At 54.1% G+C, this 18,002-nt stretch overlaps 1 protein-coding gene across 3 annotated transcripts; it reads right to left on the reverse strand.

Annotated features, from left to right (window-relative positions):
* Window positions 1-1,421: 1,421 nt before the first annotated feature.
* LOC138110086 (RING finger protein 37-like) lies at window positions 1,422-17,677 on the reverse strand. Of its 3 annotated transcripts, XM_069014772.1 has the most exons (5): window positions 17,589-17,677; window positions 8,764-8,860; window positions 6,453-7,629; window positions 3,443-3,604; window positions 1,422-1,732 (listed from the first exon to the last, which is right to left on the reverse strand). In XM_069014772.1, exons 2-5 carry the CDS (start codon window positions 8,815-8,817, stop codon window positions 1,518-1,520), a joined length of 1,608 nt encoding a protein of 535 aa, XP_068870873.1. In that variant the 5' UTR covers window positions 8,818-8,860; window positions 17,589-17,677; the 3' UTR covers window positions 1,422-1,517. The 3 variants fall into 3 exon arrangements, with proteins under 3 accessions (XP_068870873.1, XP_068870871.1, XP_068870872.1); XM_069014770.1 differs by lacking the exons at window positions 1,422-1,732; window positions 3,443-3,604; window positions 6,453-7,629; window positions 8,764-8,860 and adding an exon at window positions 10,841-13,532; XM_069014771.1 differs by lacking the exons at window positions 1,422-1,732; window positions 3,443-3,604; window positions 6,453-7,629; window positions 8,764-8,860 and adding an exon at window positions 10,841-13,789 and having other exon boundaries at window positions 17,589-17,663.
* Window positions 17,678-18,002: the final 325 nt, after the last annotated feature.

The following is an 18,002-nucleotide window of genomic DNA, read 5'->3' on the forward strand; positions in this document are numbered from 1 at the left end:
TGCTGGCTCCTGCCCCTCCCTGCAGAACGAAGGGAACCTGGAGATCATTTGGGAGATGGCTCCCACCTGGATCACTGCCCACCACAAGGACCTTTTGGGCACTGGAGCAGCTTGTCAGAACCGGTGGCTTTGGGTTTGGTTGGAAGCTTTGGTTGGAGCTTTGCTAGCGCTGGAAAAGGTGATGGCTCTGGGGATCCAGAGGCAGCCGTCCCTCCTCCTCCCTTCCCTGGGGGAGTTGTGAGAGCTGAATCACCCTGGGATGGCTCACTGCAAACACGGCACCACCACTGCAATGAAGTGGATTTACTGCCTCCGAATCGTGGGGTTTTTAGGAATTTTGTGCCTATTTTCCAAGCGTTTATTATTTTAAGACGCGTGCTTTTCTATTTTTGCTGGGAATGGAGATGGGCTGTGAACTCCTGCTGACGCAGACAGGGAGCAGGAGCAGTGTGGGGCCAGCACAAAGCCCTGTTCCAGTGCATGAGCAGCTCCTTCCCATGCCAGCGCTGCTCAGGTGCCTTTTGAGAGCAAATAAAGGTGTGACCAGGGTGAGCTGAGTCAGCTGGAGGCTCCTTATGGCCCAGAACACCAATTAAGTGGCACCAGCAGGGGGTTGTAGAGGTGAGAAACCCTTTGATGTCACCTTACCGCCATCACATCCAGGATGGAACACATCCAAGTCATTTTTTGTCTGGCTTTTTCCTGAGCAGCTCTCTGACACCCCTGTGGGTGAGTCTCATCCCTGTGATCCACGAGGCTGCTGCCACAACCCCTCTGAACCCCCCCTGGTCTGCAGCTCCCCTGTGTTGGTTTGGCTTTATCCAGCCTGTTTATTCCTCCTGTGCCCAGAGAGTCCCCCCACGATGAGACCAATTTAGGAGCCAGAGAGAGAAATTGACTTTAAACATTTTATTAAGGCTTAAATGTCTATCAGCCAGCCAGGAGCTGGGCCGGTCACACGACATCAACCAAGAGGGTGGGATGGGATGGCTTTTCTACAAGATTCTGGATGAGCAGGGTGAGATCACTGCCAGCTCCTCACTCCTCAACCACGGCCTCTCGCTGTCGATTCCAGGACGAGGGACACGCTCCCAGCAGGACGAGGGGAGGGCGAGGTGGGCAAGGGGAGGAAGTGAGAGGGGACTTTGTGTGTGTTGTCACTCACAAGGACTTTACCTGCTCCACAACCGGGTGGCTGCTGGTCAAACGTGGCGTGAACTCGCGGGGAAGCTGAGCTGGTCCGAAAGGCACCTGTGCTAAACCTCTGAGCCCTGGGGCGGTGCTGGAGACCAGTCCTGGATAAATACATATTCCTTGATAAAGAAGCTATGGCTTTTGTCATCCTCAGGCTCCGGGCCGCTCTCTAACCCCCCACCCCCCCTGCTCTGTAAGCACAAGACCGAGTCCTCTCCGCTCTCCGGCTCTCCTCCCGGCGGGTTGGCAGCTCCTCCGGCGGATCCGTGCGGACACGGGGCACAGCAGCAGCTCCTCCTCGTCCTCCCGGCAGCCTGGGGGGGTCAGAAGTGAACCCTCCTGACGTCGTGCGTGGCCGCCGCCCTCTTGCAGCTCCCGCAGTGGATGGGCGAGGCCGGAGCCTTCTGGCGCTCGGCCAGGCAGGGCCGGCACACGAGGTGCCCGCAGGGGAGCTGGTACACGGGCTCCGCCTTGAAGTAGCAGGAGAAGGATTTGCCACAGGAAGCACATCCCTGAGTCTGGCTGCTCCTGCCGTGCTCTGCAAACCCAGAATCACAAAATCAAACCAGATGGAAAAACTTCAGGGATCATCTAGTCCAGCCTGTGACCCGACACCACCACGTCCAGTCTTTCCCAGGGACTCCACCACCTCCCTGGGCAGCCCCTTCCAGTGGCTGATCACGCTTTCTGTGAAGAAATCCCTCCTCATGTCCAGCCTAAACCTCCCCTGGCACAGCTTAAGAGTATAAAACAAGGCAACAGAAGTGGATTAGGCAGGGGGTGTGGGAAGTCCAGGCTGGGCCACCCCTTCAGTGCCAGTCCTGCCCATAAGCCGAGGGCCCCAGGTCCTGCAGACTTCAGCTGTGACTCAGGACTGTGCCAGTTTCCTGCCATTACCATAAGGAAAGGGAATGGTCCAGCTCCCAGGGCAGGGTGTGCTCAGAAAGGGATGGATCACATCAGCACTTGCACCGTCAGGCTTTTAATTGAGGACAGATGACTGTAAAAAAGGGCTTTTCACTTTTACTGAGACTAAATCACCCTCCCTCCTGCTCTCCCGGCCGGATTGAAAGCAGCGATTCCCGAGTGGAACAGCTGAGGTGTCACTTTGCATTCCTGTCACACACAGCCCATCGAGGGCTGCTCAGCTCTCAAACAGCAGCAGTTTTAGAGGGGTCAGGAAAAAGCTTCAGAGCTGAATGTCACTGAAACAGCAAAAGCCGTGTGGAGAGGGCGAGAGAGGGAGAAACAGACACAGACAGACAGACGGACACAGCCCTTCCTCGGGGTCACCCAGTCCCTCTGAAGCCCCTCTCATCCATGAGTAGGCAGAGCCTCACCCAGGGGGAGAGGAGCCAGGACGTGTGGAGGGACATTGAAGGTTCAATGCTTCCCTGCCCCCCGAAGGGGTAATTTTGGGAATGCATACACAGCCGGATGAGGGGCTGGGCAGCAGGTGGGGTTAAAACAGCGAGGGCTTGGCAGCCTGGGTTGTGTACACCCAGTCCTGATGGGATTCTGGGCACACACACGGTTGGTTGGCCTGGGATGTTGCTGCTGTGACCTGTTCCTGTTCAGGGTCAGATACCATGTGGCATTTCAAAGAATCACGGAATGGTTTGGGTTGAAAGGGATCATAAAGCCCATCCCATTCCTCCCCCCTGCCATGGGCAGGGACACCTTCCACGGGCAGGGACACCTTCCACTATCCCAGGTTGCTCCAAGCCCTGTCCAGCCTGGCCATGGACACTTCCAGGGATCCAGGGGCAGCCACAGCTTCTCTGGGCACCCACGTGGCAGCTCCCCAGCTTGCTCCACGCAGCTCACAGGCAACACTGAACCACTCAGCCCAAATTGCAGAGCTCTGGGAACAGTCTGAACTAACCTGGAGCAGGCTGAGCACCGTGGCCAAGCACAACACATCCCAGATCATCCTTGGGCAGCACAGAGGTGACAGCCAAGAACACGGGAAAGTCACAGGATCGCTGCCACAGCCTGCTCTGCCCGTGGGCATGGACAGCATCCCACACCTTCTGGGGTGTCAGCAAGGTCTAACCTGCCTCACTGGGAGGATAAACCATCAAAACTGCTGAGAGAGGCAAGGATTGCCAAGTGAAGCTTGCTGGGAGACAACGGAATATTTTATATGGAATATATAAACCTTTGGGGTGTGAACAGTGCTCCCTGTTAACCCAGCCCCAGCTCTCCTGCAGCTCCCAAAGGTGATCCAGAGGCGCCCATTGCTCACCAAGGACTGTGCCCACGCTCCAGGAACTGCTGCAGCCGCCCTCTCCTGGAGCCTGCTGCTGGCTCTTCATCAGCTTGGCCGTGAAGGAGGGCATGGAGCTGAGAGCCGAGGTCAGGGCAGTGTCCAGGCTCTCCGACAGCTTCTGCTCGTGGGACACCAGGTCTGCAAAGGGAAATAGGGACAGGTCTGCAAAGGGAAACACAGACCAGGTCTGCAAAGGGAAATAGGGACAGGTCTGCAAAGGGAAATAGGGACAGGTCTGCAAAGGGAAACACAGACCAGGTCTGCAAAGGGAAACACAGACCAGGTCTGCAAAGGGAAATAGGGACAGGTCTGCAAAGGGAAATACAGACAGGTCTGCAAAGGGAAATAGGGACAGGTCTGCAAAGGGAAATAGGGACAGGTCTGCAAAGGGAAACACAGACCAGGTCTGCAAAGGGAAATAGGGACAGGTCTGCAAAGGGAAATAGGGACCAGGTCTGCAAAGGGAAACACAGACCAGGTCTGCAAAGGCAAACACAGACACCAGGTCTGCAAAGGGAAACACAAACACCAGGCCTGCAAAGGGAAACACAGACCAGGTCTGCAAAGGGAAATAGGGACAGGTCTGCAAAGGGAAACACAAACACCAGGTCTGCAGAGGGAAATAGAGACAGGTCTGCAAGGGAAACACAAACACCAGGTCTGCAAAGGGAAACACAAACACCAGGTCTGCAAAGACATGAAAAAGATGGAGAAGCAGATGCTGGGAAAAAGAATCTGTGATGGAAACACTGCCTTGGCTCTGAACCCTGAGGGATTTTAGGAGCCCTGCCACTTGTTTTGTTGAGAGGTGTCTTTTCCCCACCAAGGGGCTGGGATGGGGGTGGAGTACCTCACTTCCTTTGGGTCCTGGAGGTGGAATGCCCTATGGATTACCACCAGACATTCACATGGTGTCCAACTTAACAGGATCAGAGTAATTTCAGTTGGAAAAGCCTTCTAAGATCATCCAGTCCAACCCTTAAACCAGCACTGCCAAAGCCACCACTAAATCATGTCTCCAAGTGCCACATCCACATGGCTTTTAAATACCTTCAGGGATGGGCAGCCTGTACCAGGGCTGGAGAACCCTTTCCATGAAGGCATTTTCCCTAATATCCAACATAAACCTCTCCTGGCACACCCTGAGGCCATTTCCTCTTGTTCCCTGGGAACAGAGCCTGACCCCCACCTGGCTGCACCCTCCTTTCAGGGAGCTGTAGAAGTCTGCAGGTCTAAAAAGGGGCAAAACTCCAAATAACCCAGAAAGCTGTTTTTCCCTGAAATCCCAGGCACTCCCTCAGCTGGCTCCCGAGGATCCCAGCCCAGTGCTCCCAGCCTTGCTCCATGCAGCTCACAGAGAACATTTAAACCACTAATAAAATCAATGGGACTTGTTTTTCCCTCTTTGTCCCAGTTCTGAGCCCCAGGGCCAGGGCTGGACCCTCCCTGTAGGGCTGCCCTGTGCAGCACCGGCAGCGCTAATTAAGACGAAGCATTAAGAGAATGTTGTCTGCATCACTAATTCTGTTAAATCCATCTCCCAAGGGAAGAGCTCGGAACTGGTGCTGCCACATTTGCTCCACCAATCAAGGCTGATGATCCAGTGCAGCAGGAGCTCCGTGGGCTGAGCACTCTGCTTTTATTTATGTATGGACACGGGAGCTCCAGGACCCCCAGGGCAGCTCCCCGGTGGGAGCTGTCACACACCTCCACAACCAAAATAACCAAAGATTCCTCCTAAAACAGGGAATGAGCTCTAGGCTGAGGGATCAGAGCAGGAATGTGCAGTCTGACTTCTCCCTACTCTTCCTGGTACCATCCAACATCCGTTCATTTCAACCAAAGAATTTGTTTAAAATCAAATGGCCACCTGAGCTTTGTCCTCAAAACATTTTTGGGCAGTGTGGGAGAAGGGTGAAGGCAGTGGCAGGTCCCAGCAGCTCTGGGTCACCTTTTGACATGTCATAGACCAGCAGGTTAGAGCAGACCAGGAAACTGGGCTTACCTGCCTGGAGAGCCACCCACAAGATACCCACAGACCTGGATTTACACCCTTTGTCCCCACGTGCCACATCCACACGGCTTTTAAATCCCTCCAGGGATGGGGACTCCACCACTGCCCTGGGCAGCTGTGCCAGGGCTGGACAACCCTTTCTGTGAAGGAATGGTTCCCAATATCCAGCCTAAACCTTCCCTGGCGCAACTCTTGTTTCCTCCTGTCCTTGTTCCCTGGGAGCAGAGCCTGACCCCCACATGGCTCCTCCTTTCAGGGAGTTGTTGACAGCCACAAGGTCCCACCTGAGCCTCTTTTTCTCCAGATTTGAGAACACTTTGCATTCCCAGCAGTGCTGCTTCCACATCACTGAGAAAAGCACAGATAAAGGGAAACCAGCACCCATTCCCTTCCCCTGTAGCCACAAGTCACATCTCTTGTCTAATTTGGTCCCTACCAGGTTTTCTGCTTTAACCACCTGAAAATTCTGTGCAGGTCTCTCCCAGGCTGGGCTCTCCCTCCTCCCTGCAATTCCCTTGCTGTGGTTTGTTCTGTGTCCCATTCCTGCTCTCCTTCCCACCTCCCTCCTCACGATGATCCACACAGCCAGGACTCCCCGTGCCATCACCACTGCATCACCACCAGACATTTCTTTTCTTGTTTTTGCAGGATACAATAAATCCCCCTGGAAAAAGAAACTTCAAACCAGGATGGTGAGGAAAATGTTGTCTCCACATGGAAGGAGGAGAAAGAAGTCCAAACTAAAAGGGGAACAGGGTGACCTGAGCAAACAAAGGCTGTGAGACACTGAACAGGGAACATGAGAACTGCATGAAATGACCCAGCTCCACCACACCCATCAACAGCCAAACACAGCCTGGAAAATTCTAGAGGTGGGATGGGAATTTGCACTGGATTTGTCGTGATTTGAAACCCCAGCCTGGGGCTGTCACAACACTCAAGGAACAGAGGTGACCCGGGGAGCCACGATACCTGTGGAACAGTCCATCTGGATCAAGGGGGAGTCACTGTCAGTTTTCATTTTTTTAGCACTGTTCTCTGAGGTAGCTGTGACAAGTAAGTTTGTAGCAGAAAAATAGGGCGGCTGCAGGGAGCCCTGATCCATGCAGTCCATTTTCCTTTTCAGAGAAGACATGGTGATGGAGGAGGGCACCAGGCTCTCCGAGGCGTGAGCCCTCCCCAGCAGGTTGGTGCCAGGGATGCTGTGCTGCAGCAGGAAGTGGTCTATCCTGGCCTTGAGGGTGGGGTGAGGTAGGGGCTGCGAGTGCTGGCTGAAGGCCACCCCCGTGAAGGGATCGCTGGGAACCCGGCCCCAAGACGCCTCGCTCCGGTTGCATTTTTCCAGGGTGGTCTGGTCAATCACCTTCCCAGAGGGCAGGAGCATGGGTAAAGTCATGATCTCCAGAGTGATGGGGTCCAGGAATTCTTCAGGGATGTCTTGGACGACATCCACCAGCTTGTGCAGGGTCTGCTGCTCGTTGGCACTGAAGGGGACGCAGTCGCTCTCCATCGGCGTCCAGAGCTCCGGCTTGAGGCTGCCGACATCCTGGGCCAGGAACTGGGAGGCCACCTGGAAGACGCCCTCGATCACCTCCTGCGGGCAGGACTTGGCAGGTTGTCCCCACACCTCCAGCCTCTTGATGCTGGGCAGGCCCCCGCCGGCCACGTGGGTGATGCAGATTTTTAGGTGGGACACATTGCTGAGTGAGGCCGGCCCTTTGTTCCAGAGGTCTTGAGACACCGAGCCGGGGTAGGAGAAGACATTTTCCATCTGATGGAAGGGAGGCCTTGGCTTGAAGCCTCTGTGGCCGAAAGTCACTTTGCTCTGATTTTTTAAGACAGCTTTGCCCACCAGGGTGAAGGTGTCCTTGTCCGACACAGGCTGCCCGGCCAGACCTGAGCACTGCCCCTCAGGGCTCTGCCAAGAGGTTTTGTTGCATGAGGTAGAGGTGTAAACTTCCAGGCCGGAGAAGGTCTGGTACCCTCCGGAGGAGATGTCGATGTTGATCCTGCAGATCTCGATGTTGAAGGGGAAGGAGATGGTGACGTGCACCGGGGGTTTGATGAAGTACTCGCTGCGGAAGCCGCGGTTCCTCCTGGCGAGGTCTTCGGAGATCAGGTTCTCCACCTCGTAGCCATCAGCAGAGATCTGTGTGCCAGGACAAAACTGGGTTCAGTTTGGAGCAAGGAAACAGAAGGGAGCGAATTTCACAAGCACTTCCATAGATTCTCAAGGTGACATCAACCAGGAGCCAAGGCTGAGGTTTATGTGCAGCTCAGAGAAGACCCACTCCCACCCTCCTCCAGCCATGTGCTCCCATCCCCCCTTCCTGCACCCTCTGTCACCATGTCCAGATCTGACTTAACTGCTGGAAGAGTGGAAAATTAGGGATAATTTGTGGTTTTGGCTGGGTCAGCAAAATAAGTGGGAGAGGGTGTCTGGGAGCAGAGGATGAGCGTGGGGGAGATGGGAGTCTCCTCTTTCAGTCTCCCTTTTCAGATGGGATTTTCTTTGGCCAACTTATCCTGCCATGTGGAAAGGCACTTGGAATCACAGTTACAGGATCCCAGAGGAACTCTGGATGGTAATCAGCCTCTGGGACCCACCTGACCCATCCCTGAGGGAGATCCATCAAACCAGGCTGGGTCTCCCAGAACACCCAATCCCATCCTCTGCTCTGCTCCTGGGCAGACAGGCTCAACCCATTCCCTTTCCTGGAAGCCCCAGGACCTAAGAAATCTGCAGCACTTGCTGAATGGACAGATAAAAACAAGGAAAATCTATTTATTCCATCTCTTTAATATGGTCTTGATCATGACAATCACTCCACACCTCTGTGGCATGGCTGGGTCTCTCCACAAGAAATCCCAGTACTGCTGCTTTTTGCAGCACAGTATTTAAAAAGCCAAGGCTGTCCTGGATTTTGGGGTGAGTTGGTGTGGAAACTTACAATTTAAAAATAGCTGTGAATGAAAACTGAGTTTCTTAAGAGATTCTGACGTGCTGAGTGAAACCAGAAATACTTGGAAAGTAACTTCAGCAAACATTGTCAAGAGCTGCGTGTTCCACTGGGCAGAGGGAAAGCTGGAATATTGCAGGGGAAAAGGGATCTTGTCTGGTTATGAGATCCTGCAAAATTAGGGCTTTTCCATCCAATATTTAATGTGTGCCACATCAGAGCAGTGATGTTGACTACCCAGAGGAGCAGTGAACAAGTCCCTCCCCCCAGGACAATTCCACCTAATCGCTCCATCCCCAAATCCCCCCCCATCACTATTTTACCTTGTTGCAGTGAATTCTTGGCTTGAACTGTGGGAGACAGACGTTTATTACCATCTTGGCAGCTGCAGAGAGGTCACTTGCTGAGCATCAGAGTCAGCTTGGGAAAAAAAATTAAAAATAAAGGAAGTGAATATCCATGAGCAGTGAAAGGATCTCGTGTTTCAGAGCCTGGGTGAATTCCTAAAATGCACCTCAGATCTGAGTCCAGGAGGTGAAGCCAATATAAACCCAAATGAATGTGGTGGAGAGATGTGGTTGAGAAAAACAATCACATTAATATTAATTAGTGAACCTGTGGAGCAAAATCAAAGAGAAATGGCTTCTTACCTCTGAACAGACCAGCAATTAGATGTGAAGGTTTATCAAAGATGCAGGAGTTTTGTAGGTGTAGGAAAGCACCAGCACTGTCACAGTGAGTCAAGATTACCCACAAATATTAATAATTGGTGTTAAATAACTGCAAGGGAGCAAAGGGCATGGAATAGCTCTGAGGGAGATGTCTGGGATCTGAACACCAACTGCTGATCCTTCTGCCAGCGCTCATTAAGGAAACTCAGGTGAACACACCTTCTTTCCCATTGAAAAAAAAAGTGTGCCTGGAATTGGCTCTCTCAGATCCCTTTTAAGAATGAAATTATCTGCAAGGTGAGAGCTTTAACCTCTTGTTAACCCCAGCTTTAAAATGTCACTGCCCTGGGCAACCTTGCAAATCAGGGACTCGCTGCCTCCTTCAAGAACAAGCAGCTCTTTAATGATTTTCCACTGATCTGTTGGTTCAGCCCAAATGAAATTGGCCTTCCGGGGGCACGTTGGAAAGGCAGAGTTAATGAGCTCCCTGTGCTGCATCTGGAAGGAGAGAGGTGGAATTCAAGGCACAAATCCCACAGATAAACCCCAACCCAACACGGAATTCACACCTGCAGGGAGCAGAGCTTGGTTACAATGTCTTGAACGAAGCAGGTGTGAACCTTACAAGAGGAACAGCCAGGTGAGCAGCACTTCTATCCCACAATTTGGTCTGGCAGCCATCAGGAGCAATTCCTGCTCCTCAAGGAGCAGGACAAGCACACACCAACTTTCCTCCAATATTCCTTCGCTGGCTTTCTGAGTCTGAGAGGCTTCCAGAACTGGGCTGCCAATGGGGAACTGTTTAAACTGGGCTGACTTTTGGCACTTTTTTGCACCTTGTAGGAGACTGACAGTTCAACTACAGGCTGTGCCTCAAAAACTGCTCTTTTTGGCTCATTTGGAACCAAAATGAATTTACCAAGTGGTGAATTCACTTGGCCCTCAGCACTGGTGTTATGAAAGAGGCAAACCAACTCTCCTTGCTCCCTTCTTTGGGAAAACTCAAGGTTCTCCCCCTGTTCTGTCTCTCCTCTCTTTCCTGGGCTGAAGACTTCTCCAGCAACGTGAGGAGCTCTGTATAGGTGTTTTATAGGATTTTCTCCTACCTGTTTGTGACCCTGAGAGAAACAACTCAGGTTAATTTTTCCAGTCTCAATACCTCAGTAAGGAAATGGATTATTCTGCATTTCCAAGTCACTGCACTCCCTTCTGCTGCAAGACTCTGCTACAAATCTCATGGCAAAAGTTGAGTCACCGAGTTGCTTTTACCCATGGCTGTGGATTTTTCCCTCTCTCTTCAGTGTGTGCCTTCCCTAAGGTGAACAAAGATCTTTGCACTGAGGCAGTGAAACACAGACCTGAAAAAAGTCCTCTGTGGTTTTGGACAAGGAATTTCAAACGAGGCTGTCTGGAGCTCGTCACCACATCCCTTCCTGGTGTCCTGCATGGGACTACAGAGCTGCTGCCATAAGGAATGTGCATGGTGGACACCAAATAAAGTCCTTGGAGCATGAAATGAATGTCTGAGGTCAGAGCACCCCAACCCTCAGTCCCACTCAGTATCCACCCTGCTCACACCCAGATCCTAAAGGAGAAACCCAGGCTGTGCCCTCAGCCCCAGCTCCATGGGGATGGAGACACGAGGAAATAGCTGTGCGTGCTCCTGGCACCCAGCTCAGCCTCATGACTGAATATTCTCTATTCCTGCCCTCACAGAGGCATCGAACCCAACCCCTCTCATTCAGGGCGGAGAAAGAAACAATCACAGAGAAAAACGAATCCTTAGTAGGTTTTATTTGTGGTGGAAGCATTTGAGGATCCGGGTACAAAAGGAGAGCACGGGAAGTACAGATGTCACCAGAGCAGAAATGGCCACACAGAGCAGCTGCCAAAAACCGAGCCAACACCCAGAGACCATTTTAACCAGCACCCAGCCATGGAGACGCACTGGGGAGGCTCTGGGCAAGCCCTTGCCCCCACTAGCCAGCCCTGGTGAGCAGTGCTGGGCAGAACACTTTGTAGTGGAGGTAGCTGAGCTTCTCGGAGCGCGTGCGCTTGAGCAGAGGGAACCACTCCCAGAAGGGAATCTCCACCACCACGTAGCCCAGCAGCCGCAGCTGCCGCCGCTTCAGGCAGTGCAGCCCCAGCAGCCGCTTGGAGCCGTAGCAGAAGTGGTTCCTGTTGGACACCTGCAGTGCCAGCCTCACTTCCTGAGGCTGCCAGCACCCTGCTTTAGGCTCAGCCTGGGATTTGGCACCTGCAGGAAGGGCTCCACCCAAGCACGGCGTTCCTGCTGCGTCCCCTCTCTCCTGTCTGGCAATGCCGACTTCATTTCCCACTTCCATGGGAGACTGGCTATGAGCTCTCCCCTTCACGAGCTGAGAAATTAAATCATCTGTCAGACTAACTCCCATGTCTTTCAGCTTCTTGGCTGCCAGAGGATCCTTGAAGTTGAAAGGGATGGGATGTCCATCTGTGGCCAAACGCACCTCCAGGTCACTGGACCTCGTGTGGGGCAGGATCATGTGGTTCTTCACATACTCAGGGCCTCCCAACATGCTCTCAAGGAGGGATGTGGCTTCCACAATTTCAGGCCTGATGTATATTTCCCGCTCTGCAAAGCTCAAAACCACCTCAGTGAACTCCTGACAAAGCTGAGGCGGGAGGTGGCTGCCTTGGTAGGTCGGGCACTCGATTTCAACGCTCTTACCAAGGGTGAACAGGTCCTTCTTGAGCTCATATTTGCTACCTCTGGTTTTCTGGATGAACTCCTCCCTCAAAGCAAAGTCTATCAGCTCCTCTGGGAAGCGTTTGACAAATGCCAGGCCAAGCAGAGCAGTAAGGAGATGCTCTGGAAACTTGCTAAACTCATGGAGTTTCATATGCAACTGCTTTATCAGGCTGGAGTAAAACTCCTCCGCGTTGGGAGGTTCATAGTCCAGGCACCCAAACGACCACAGGAATTTGGCAGCATCCTTGCTCCGGCAGTAGGACACCTTGGAAGGCAACGAGGTGGCAACAGCAGCCAAAACATCCTCATTAAAAAAGTGCAGGGATGAATAGGTAAGAGTGATGTGCATGATGCCCTGGATGTTTGTTGTAGGAATGCGAGCAGGAATCACCTTCCCGAGCTCCCTCATGAGGGGCACGTGGTCCATGCGAGTGTAGCGCAGCATCTTGAGCACGTTCACCAAGGCGTAAGTGCTCATGTCCTCCATCTGCAGGGACACCCTGTCTGCAATCCTCCTCATGACGTGGTCAGACAGCCCACTGAGGGACTTGAAGAGCCCCAAGCAGATGGCACCCAGCTCCTCCAAGGTGAAGGCGTCCAAGTGCTTCAGGATCGTGCTCTCCACCTTCTGCGCCAAGTCCGCGGGCGACCTTCGGCCTTCCCCGATGATGTAGAGGAGCTGCACAAACTGGGGCAAGGTGAGGTCCTGCCAGTGCAGGTTGGCATAGCTGAACAGAATGCCCAGGTAGGAGGGCACGGTGCGCTCCAGGCAGCGCCAGCAATCCGCCACCAGCAGCAGCTGCTCCAGGCCCATGTCCCACGCCCGCCGGCAGAACTCGGCCTCGCACGCGTCGAGCAGCGGGTGGGAGGCTGGCACGGCCAAAGGGACACAAGCCTTTAAAATCTGGATGAGATCTGGGGTGCTGAACAGCCTGATGGCCGTGACAGCATGGTGACACAGGGCACCGAACCTGGGATCGGACACCAGCGCCGCGTGTCGCTCCGCTGGCAAACAGCTCAGCTTGTGGAAATAATCCGTGAGAATTCCCGGGCTGCCCTCACACCCGGCCACACTCTGTAAAATCGACTCCCCTTCCTCTGCAGGAAGGGTCTGTGCTGGCTCAGCGCTGTCGCAGCTGAGAGATCTGTACTCAGGCCTCCCCTTCTGGAACATGCGGGGGTCCTCCTTGGAGTTGTGCACCTCCCATTTTTCCTTCTCTGCTTCCTCCTTGTACAGTGTGGCCAGGATGGTCTGTTCCAGGAGTGTATTGGACTTGGGCTTGGGCAGGGCATTCCTGACGGGTGGCAAAGCTTGGGAAGCGGCAGGAGGGAATGTGTGAGGAGCCTGCGTGGTGCCAGGGCCGGTGAACGTGTCACTGAGGGCCTGGCTGCTGTCCCTGTCCACGCGCTGCTGGGAGCCAGCCCTGCCTTTGGCATAGGCAGCTGGATTATACAACACTCTGTAGTCCTGTGGCTTCAGCAGCTGGATTGTAGCCCCGGATTCGGTCCCAGTGTTGGCTGCCCCTGGTTTATCGTGTTTTTCCTTCTTGCTTTTGCTGCTCCCATGCTCGGCCTTGCGCTTGGCTGTGGTCGAAAACGCTGTCACCCTGCTCAGCCTTGGGAATCTTCGGCACATTAGCACCGTAGCCATGGATCTCAACTTACTGGGGCTCAGAACTGCTTCCAGGTACTGAAAAAAGGGCAGACGGAGAGTGAGTGGCCTCCACCTCACAGGCGGCACGTTTTTAATCAATCCTTTATGCTACTGAAGGGGAGGCGGCGCCGGTGCCTCCCCTGGCCAGGGCAGCTGGATCCCGGCAAAGCCACTATGGAACGTCACCTCACGCAAAGGCAGCTCAGGATGAGCACCCAGGTGACCTGGGCTTGGAGTAGAAGGCAGTCAGGGCATGACCTGCTACTGAGCAGACACAAGAAACCTGGCACAGCCTAGGAGAGTTAAGAAAAAAATCATCATTTTTTCATTCTTAAGAGACTCAAGCTGCTTTTCTTTCATTCTGAACAGTGAAAACGTGTTTTTGCAGTAGAGCTGCGGCTTCAAAAGACTTTATGTGTTCAAGCAGAGCATTCTGCTGCTTTGGCCATCATGGTCTGAATCACTGACCACCACCTGAGAAGTTGTCCAGATATCCAGGGTGCCACACAGCCCTTTGCACCTGGAGACAGGATGTGGAGCAAAGTCTCCACCAAACCAGTGCAGAGAGTGAAAACTAGACCAGAACCTGCAGGTGGAGATTGGAGGAAAGAAGAAACGTGGCCCAGAGCAAAGCAAGGGAAGAGCAGGGGAGAAGTAACACAAATCATTATGTGATGCTACATCCCAGGCTGAGAACCGGGGGGAACAGAGCTTTAAGCTTCAGATTTGGGAGCGTCTCCTGGAGTTTTAGAGTACAGCAGGTTTAAAAATGGCTGGTGCCTTCCTAACTCCTGCCTAAAGCAGCTACAGCTCAGAGGGTGAGGATGAGAAATCCGTAGGAGTCCAGCTGGGTGCTGCCAGCCTGCACTGGCTGCCAAACGAGCCCTGTTTACCACGATTCAGATGCTGATTAAAAAATAAAGCACCAGGTCAATGCTGCGTAGCAAATCCTTATCCCACCCAAATACCCACCACACAGGTGTTATCCACTTCCTCAAAATCCCTCCTCAGCACCACAGGGAGCTGGGTAATCAGGAAAGCCAAGGCCTGGCAGAGACGTTGCCACTGCAACGCGCTTTGTGCTCCCCACATGGGGAAATAAATCCTCACGGACACCCCTCAGAGCTCTGCTTGTATCCACGGCTTCCTGACCAGGGATGGAGCAAGATGTGGGATCAGAGCAGGCAAACTCAGTTTTGCAGCAGCAGAATGGACACTTTGGGGCAGAAGAGGTGGGGTGAAGCACGGGTTTGGGGTGTGTGAGCAAGACAGTGGGATGGGGCCTCACGAGCAGCTCTGGCTGAGAATAAGCTGGATTTTTTTGGAGTATAAGGATCCCCATGTCTCACATGATCCAGGGACACCTTCCACTATCTCAGGTTGCTCCAAGCCCTGTCCAACCTGGTCTTGGACACTTCCAGGGATGGGACAAGCGACAGCTTCTCTGGGAAACCTGAGAAGCAAACGAGGACATCTCGCATCCTCTGCTCCATGGACAGAGCTTGCAGGCAGCAAACACCAGAGAGGGAGGAGAAGCTGCTGGAGCAGAAACCACCCCAGCAGAGAGGTGAAAAAACCAACTGGGCTGGAGAACAAGAGACTCTGGTGGGTTTGGGGGAAAGGGAAGGCAAACTGAAATGTAGATTTGTGGAGACAGCCACACAAGGACGAGGGTACAAGAGAGGCCACTGTGCTTTTGAGATGATCAGTAAATATTATGAGCTGCTCAACAGCCCACCAGGCACCTTATCTGTATCCCCAAACACCCTGAGGCAGCCCCAGGTGCAGATCAGGCTCTGCCCCATAGACTCCAGGCTGTTCCAAGGCCATCACTGTCCCATCCCAGCATGAGAAGTCAAATCGTGCCAGGCAGGAGAGACTCTGCCCCTTCCTGCCTGTCTGGGGAGCAGGGAAAGGAAAAGCCCCCTCAGAAGCTGGACAGAAAAACCCAGCTAAGAGCTGGATTTCAAAGCTGTCCTGTTTAGCTCAAAGGAATGTCTGATAAAATGATCATTCCTGGCTTTCCTGGCTGTGGTGTCCAGCCTGAAGTGGCTGCAGGTGACAGATACTGGAGACAGGGGACAAGGCTCAGCCTGCACCTGGCTGGGGGAAGGAGAAATCCCCTCCAACAGCTCCTTGTCCAGCACCTCACAGAGCTTGGACCATTAGAGGGGCCGGATCAAGCTCCAAAAACCATCTCAAACAAGAGGAACTTTATCCAGGCGAGGTTTTCCCAGAGATTTCCTTGTCTGACTCGACTTTGAGTATCTTTATCTATTTTTCTACTAACAAAACCCAGGTAATTTCTATAAACCGACTTCTCTCTGCTGTGAAAGGTGATACTGCCTAGGAAACCCAGCACTGCTGCTCCCAGAACCCCTCCCAGCAACAGCAGCCCCACTTCAAAGCCAGGGAATCAAAGCCCCGGTGAAGGCTCCGAAGGCGAGCGCCGCGTGCTGCTAAGAATATCCTGCACGGATTGACTGTGGAGCTGTGACACATTTGGGGATCCAGGCAGTGCAGAGAATGCTTCTCTCCTCCTTTGCTTCAAATCCAGCAAGAAAGAGAAGACCACGCACAGCAGAGCAAGGTTGGGATGGGACAAGACAGTTCCAAGCACCCTCAAGGGCAACAGGCTGCTCCAAGTGATTTTTCCATGATGTCGCCCGCCCCCAGCCCAAATCTTTGTGATCTTTCCAGTTTCCACTCCATTTCTCTTCCAGCTCCACCCACACCTTCACTCAATTTGCCTCTCTTCACCTTGAGCAATCGGCCTTCCTTCCTCCCTCCTCCCACCTCCCATCCCAACGCAGCCAAACTCCTTCCCACCTCTGGGCAGGTCTCTCCAGAATTTTCACTTCCAGCAGCTCCAGTGAGCCAGGCAGTTTTGGAGCTGGGCCCTGCAGGCTGGGAATGCCTTTTGAGGAGCTGCTCAAGCATGGAAACAGTTCTGTTTAAGTGTCACAGCTGAGCATCGCTAAACACCTGGGAAAGAACATTCCCAGAGGGATGGCACCCATGCCAGGGGATGTTGGTGCATCCCAAAACGCTGTCAGGGCTTTTGCTCCCTCTGGAACACTCAGAGGGGCTTTTGGAAAGCCCTCACCATGTGCTTCCACCGGCAGCCAAAGGGCAGAGGGAATCTCCTTGGGATGTGAGGGATGAAATGTTGGGGAGAAAACAGCTCGTTTTGGCCAACAGCCTGAAGTGAACTCCTGTGCCTGGGCTGGAGAGGAGAGCAACAGAAAAGGGATTTTCTTCCCCCAACAGGTTATGATGTCAGGGCACAAAATTGTCACTTTTTTACTTTTTTGTGCTTTTTTCTTCTTTTCTAAGATCACAGAATTACGGAATGGTTTGGGTGGGAAGGGACCATAAAGCCCAGCTCATTCCACCCCCTGCCATGGGCAGGGACATCTTCCACCATCCCAGCTGGCTCCAAGCCCTGTCCAACCTGGTCTTGGACACTTCCAGGGATCCAGGGGCAGCCACAGCTTCTCTGGGCACCCTGTGCCAGGGCCTCACCTCCCTCACAGCCTGAAATTCCTTCCCAATATCCCATCCATCCCTGCCCTCTGGCAATTTGAAGCCATTCCCTGTGTCCTGTCCCTCCATCCCTTGTCCCTCTCCAGCTCTCCTGGAGCCCTTTTAGGCCCTGCAAGGGGCTCTGAGCTCTCCCCGGAGCCTTCTCTTCTCCAGGTGAGCACCCCCAGCTCTCCAGCCTGGCTCCAGAGCAGAGGGGCTCCAGCTCTCGGAGCAGCTCCGTGCAATTCCCTTCTCCCGGGGCTCCAGGGCAGCACCGGGGGCAGGGCTGGAAGCCCCGGTCCCTCCACTCGCCCCTATGGCTGCACCTACAGACACATAATACACACATATAAATATGCACACACACACATATATATATAAATACACATACACATAGATGTTATATGGGGCAATGCAGCCCAGGGCAGGACGAGGGCGGCCCCGCCAGCTGAGGGGGTGGCGCGGGCAGGGGGCAGAGGACAGGGACAAGGGAAGAGGAAGGGGAACGGGGATGGGAACGGGGATGAGAACGGGAAGGAACAGGCACGGGAAGGGGCCGGGACTCACCGGGGCCGCTCCGGGGCCGCTCCGGGGCCGCTCCGGCTCCGCCGCCGCCGCCGCCTCCTCCTTCCCCCTTCGCCTCCTCCCGCCGCTTCCGGTCGCGCGGCGGTGACGCCACTTCCGGCTCCCAGCGCGCGCGCGCGCGCGGCCGGCGGGTGGCGCCAACGGCTCGCGGCGCAGCCCCCTCGGCGCGCCCACGTGATGCGAGGTCACGTGGCAGCGCGAAGTCACGTGGGCGCCGCCATGGCGGGGGCGGGGCCGCGGCTGAGGCGCCGTGGCCGCCCCGCGGCTCCGGGGCCCTGGGATCCGCCGGACACGGGTCCCGACCCGGCTCCCCGGCAGCCCGAAGTGATGCCTTAGGTTTTAACTTTGATATTTTCCAAGCCCTGCGCTGCCCAGTGTGTAACTCTGAAGTTTCGT

This window comes from Aphelocoma coerulescens, chromosome 4 (genome assembly GCF_041296385.1).
Source record: "Aphelocoma coerulescens isolate FSJ_1873_10779 chromosome 4, UR_Acoe_1.0, whole genome shotgun sequence".
Classification (NCBI taxonomy): Eukaryota; Metazoa; Chordata; class Aves; order Passeriformes; family Corvidae; genus Aphelocoma; species Aphelocoma coerulescens.